The sequence below is a fragment of the Limulus polyphemus genome, unplaced genomic scaffold, assembly GCF_000517525.1.
Source record: "Limulus polyphemus unplaced genomic scaffold, Limulus_polyphemus-2.1.2 Scaffold2531, whole genome shotgun sequence".
NCBI lineage: Eukaryota > Metazoa > Arthropoda > Merostomata > Xiphosura > Limulidae > Limulus > Limulus polyphemus.
In genome coordinates this window covers 90,345-95,573 of record NW_013668141.1, presented here as the reverse complement: position 1 = coordinate 95,573, position 5,229 = coordinate 90,345, and the positions used below count along the sequence as shown (strand labels likewise).

At 33.2% G+C, this 5,229-nt stretch overlaps 1 protein-coding gene across 1 annotated transcript in view; it reads left to right on the top strand.

The window, feature by feature from the left end:
- Positions 1 to 3,429: 3,429 nt before the first annotated feature.
- LOC106467222 overlaps positions 3,430 to 5,229 on the top strand; it is a 3,893-nt gene continuing 2,093 nt past the window's right edge. The window contains exons 1-2 of the mRNA XM_013927551.2: positions 3,430 to 3,780; positions 4,508 to 4,739. Coding sequence (XP_013783005.1) covers positions 4,513 to 4,739 — 227 coding nt within the window. The 5' untranslated portion in view covers positions 3,430 to 3,780; positions 4,508 to 4,512. The remainder of the gene's footprint in view (positions 3,781 to 4,507; positions 4,740 to 5,229) is intronic.

Sequence of the window (5,229 nt, the reverse complement as noted above, 5' to 3'; positions counted from 1 at the left end):
GTTAATGTTAGCAGATAAAATAAACAAGATTCAAGACTAGGCCTTGAATCACACATTTTATGTCAAAATATTAATTTGTTAAGCACAAAGCTTCACAATGGGCTATATGTGCTCTGCCCACCACGGGTATCGAAACCCGGTTTCTAGCGTTATAAGTCCGTAGACATGCCGCTGTGCCAATAGGGGATGGAGGTGGGGCTATAATATTGAATAATGTGGCCATCCTACATTGGCTAACTTAGTCATTTAGCAACATGCTTGAAAATAAAATAATATTGAATAATGTGGCCATGCTACATTGGTTAATTAGTCATTTAGCAACATGCTTGAAAATAAAATAATATTGAATAATGTGGCCATGCTACATTGGTTAATTAGTCATTTAGCAACACGCTTGAAAATAAAATAATATTGAATAATGTGGCCATGCTACATTGGTTAATTAGTCATTTAGCAACATGCTTGAAAATAAAATAATATTGAATAATGTGGCCATGCTACATTGGTTAATTAGTCATTTAGCAACACGCTTGAAAATAAAGTATTTCAACATCACCCTGAAATACGCTTCATCTTAGTTAATAAATCTGTTGTGTCTAGACAGCTGTTGTCATTGGCTTCAAAATTACCCTGTTACTCAACTCACAGACGCCTAAAGCAATCGGGGGTTGGAAGGAACACATGTCATTCCACTTTGTATAGTTATTTAGCGAAAATGTTTTCTTGCGTCATTTGTTCACCAGTTCAAAGGCACACATGATTTAACTTCAACGAAAACACGAAGTGAATCGGCTAAGTTCATCCATGTCGAGAAAAAGAGTAAAGAATCAAAAAAAGATACTTGCTTGCGAAGAAACGAAAACCTGTTAGGGGAATTTCCCACTAGATAACAAAACATGGACACCTTTAAAATATAGTGACAAGAATGTGACAAATCTTATCATTATCTAAAAGTCAAATAAAAAACACAAAATGTTTCTTCAAAGATTCAAAAATCTAAAAAAACTTACAAGTTATTTTTTTTTAGAAAATCAAAGTTTCACATGCGCAGAAAACAACCAGATTAAAGTATAAACAAAGTAAAGAAAACATACACATTAGGGTAGATATATCAAGCTGTAGTAGATACATAACTAAAGGATGTGTAGAAAACATACACATTAGGGTAGAGGTATCAAGATATAGTAGATACATAACTAAAGGACATGTAGAAAACATACACATTAGGGTAGATATATCAAGCTGTAGTAGATACACAACTAAAGGATGTGTAGAGAACATACACATTAGGGTAGAGGTATCAAGTTGTGATAGATACACAACTAAAGGATGTGTAAAAAACATACACATTAGGGTAGATATATCAAGCTGTAGTAGATACATAACTAAAGGATGTGTAGAAAACATACACATTAGAGTAGATATATCAAGCTGTAGTAGATACACAACTAAAGGATGTGTAGAAAACATACACATTAGGGTAGATATATCAAGCTGTGGTATATACATAACTAAAGGATGTGTAAAAAACATACACATTAGAGTAGATATATCAAGCTGTAGTAGATACACAACTAAAGGATGTGTAGAAAACATACACATTAGGGTAGAGGTATCAAGCTGTAGTAGATACACAACTAAAGGATGTGTAGAAAACATACACATTAGGGTAGATATATCAAGCTGTAGTAGATACATAACTAAAGGATGTGTAAAAAACATACACATTAGGGTAGATATATCAAGCTGTGATAGATATATAACTAAAGGATGGGAAGAAAACATACACATTAGGGTAGATATATCAAGATATAGTAGATACATAACTAAAGGATGTGTAAAAAACATACACATTAGAGTAGATATATCAAGCTGTAGTAGATACACAACTAAAGGATGTGTAGAAAACATACACACTATGGTAGAGATATCAAGATATAGTAGATACACAACTAAATGATGTGTAGAAAACATATACATTAGGGTAGAGGTATCAAGATATAGTAAATACATAACTAAAGGATGTGTAGAAAACATACACAATATGGTAGATATATCAAGCTGTAGTAGATACACAACTAAATGATGTGTAGAAAACATACACATTAGGGTAGAGGTATCAAGATATAATAAATACATAACTAAAGGATGTGTAGAAAACATACACACTATGGTAGAGATATCAAGATATAGTAGATACATAACTAAAGGATGTGTAGAAAACATACACAATATGGTAGAGATATCAAGATATAGTAGATACATAACTAAATGATGTGTAGAAAACAAATACGTTAGAATACAGATATCAAGCAGTAGTAGTTACATAACTCAGTTATGATCTCAGAATTAAAAGCTAAGACACTCAGAACTGTAAACGCTTTTTTCTTTCTCATGTTTTACAGCAAGCCATTGATCAAAGTTTTTAGATTGACAAAGTTCCTAGTCTTCATTTTTTACACACTTTGAGCACCCATTTGGCTCATTAATGAAAGTGTTTAGCTTTCTGAAACACTTATAACATTTAGTTGTTGTAATGTAATGTCTAACCTCTTTGTAAGTTCTTAGTCTGTCTAGTCTTTCCCTAGACTTCTACACTATCAATATTTTTCAACAGTAAGGTTCTATTATATTTGTTTGTGGAGTTTCAAACATTACCTCTTCAACAGTCAAATGAAGATACGCAATTCTTATACAGTTATAATGTTTATTTTGTTCAACACAAGGCAACATGTTCATTGTTGCAAACCGACTATAAAGCTCGAGCTATTTAATTGATACTTGAAACCGTCGGTACTTGGTGAAATCTGGTGATGCCTTTACTGGCGAAACTATGGTCATAGTAAATGATGTTTTTGTGAAACGTGCACCTGTCTTGTTTTTCCTCAATTCTCGATGATATTTCGTCATATTATGTAGCAATCTGTATTATGAAATCCTGTTTTCCAAATAGATCAGAATTATCAGAGTAATATCCACTAATTCCGAAGTTAGGTTACGGAGCTTGTACTAAGTAAATACGTGTTTTATTTATTACTTTTAGTAGCTCCTAAACACACACAGAGACATGAGTAAAACATCGCTTTAAACAAATTTGGAGTAAAATATTTCACGACTTCTCCAATGTGTAACATAAACACACATAAAATAAACAACTGAGTAAAATTAACTGGTATTTTGAATGTTTGTACAGTCCACAGGAAAAGATATTTCATAATCACAGGTAATAGTGAGCATTGTTGTGGAACGTCGTTCTTCGAAATTCACTTGTTTTGCTATAAACACCGCCAACTGTCAAATTCACATCCACGTGTATTCATAACTTGTAAAATCCCCTCCAGTTCAGCAATTTTTTTTATGTTTCGATGGTATGATGAAAGAGACTGAGAACAAAAGAACTCTACTACTAGATGGCGATTAAAAGACAACAAATATCGTAAATAGTAGCTACTGTAGAGGAACGTTAATCTCGGAAATTTGCATGTTAGCTATAGAGTATAGCGCCAGGTTTCGACTATCAAGTTTTTTAGTCCATGTGTGCAAATATTTATAATTTTTATCTTGGAAGTTCCAGGAAACTCGTCTACCTCGAGAAGTTTCCACGTGTCAATTTATCACGAAACTCGAAAGAAACAGAAAAACAACAAACAAACATCGATTGTTATCAAAGAGCGATATCGATATAAAAGGAGAGTTTGAAAGCGCTCCCTACAATTTACGAGATCGGCTTGAGAAGATCACGTTTACTGCTGTTTATAAATTGCAATTTTTCTTCTTCGGGTAATATTTTTTATCTTTACTTTCTTAATAATTGTTTTATAACTTAATTACAACAACGATAAAAAGTAAACGCGTAATCTTACTTGATTATTAAAAACAATCTATTCAGAGTAAAATATTTTGAAATTTAACTTAGTTCTGTAAGTATATTTTGTTTTTAAAAACTTGACTGTAATTTGTGTATAAGTGTAGCCGACTTTGAATACTCACAAGTTCTGTGTTTCAATATTTGTTTTGCTTTGAAGATGTCAAAACCAAAAGGGAAGTGGAAAATAAACAATCAGTAAAATTACCCGAATGTGGTTATTAATTACAACTTCCGAGGGAAAGTATAGAAGTCTGTATAATAATATGTCAACCACATTACATCTCTGTTATATCCAGTGCAGACGAAGCGTCTCGCCAAATGCCAAGGCTGACTGGGATACGATGGACATAGTAGTGGTCACCGATTACTTGAACAATAGCTGTTTTGGTGTGAACTAAATTAAGTTTGCGAATTATAATTTTTTTATATCATAACAGATCAAATTTAGGCCAAGGACTAACGCACAATTAGTTACGGTTGGATCATATAAGCCTTTGAAATGAAATCAAGGTTGTTTAAGTAATTATATTAAATGAATTCAGTAAAATCTATATTAGATTTACACAATTAAGAAAGTAAAACAGATATATGTGTGTATGTCTAAGTGCATATAAGTAATAATTCTTTTGTGAACTACAGAAACAATGAGGTTTGCAGCCATGCCTTTTCTGGGTTTAGCACCAGTCATCTTAGTGCTGAGCTTTGTTGCAGATGTCAGCCATTCCCAAACGGATTGGTTATACTTTGCCAACTGTATAAGGAAAGAGCTGGGTTTTAGCGCTGTAACAGACGGAGACGTTCGCTGTGCTGGGATTGAAATGTTCAAAAGTTACAAGAAAATGAGCTCTGTAAAATGTATCAACTGTGACAAGTAAGTAAACCCGTTGAACTGATGAAATAAACAATTTATTTTAATACTTTAAACTGATAATATTAGTATTCTGTATTTTACTTCAGAATGATTACCTCTGTGATTGCAGCAATAATAAATATCTGATGAGTCAAAGAAAATTTTATTACGTTACTCCACCAGAGGGCACGAGCTTTGATCAATAGGATCTAATCACTTAAATAACCTTGTATGTTGGCACTTGCAGATATATAGATGATATTCTTATACAGAATTATCAAGATTTTCTAGAAAAAGCTCTTCCACTAAAAACAAAGCAAAATACAGTACCCGGATGTAAGTAATAGAATCATTTATTGTGCGCTCAGATGTAAAGTTTTCAATAAAACGGGCCCGGCATGGCCAAGTGGTTAGGGCACTCGACTCGCAATCTGTGGGTCGCGGGTTCGAATCCCCGTCACACCAAACATGCTCGCCCTTTCAGCCGTGGGGGGCGTTATAATGTTACAGT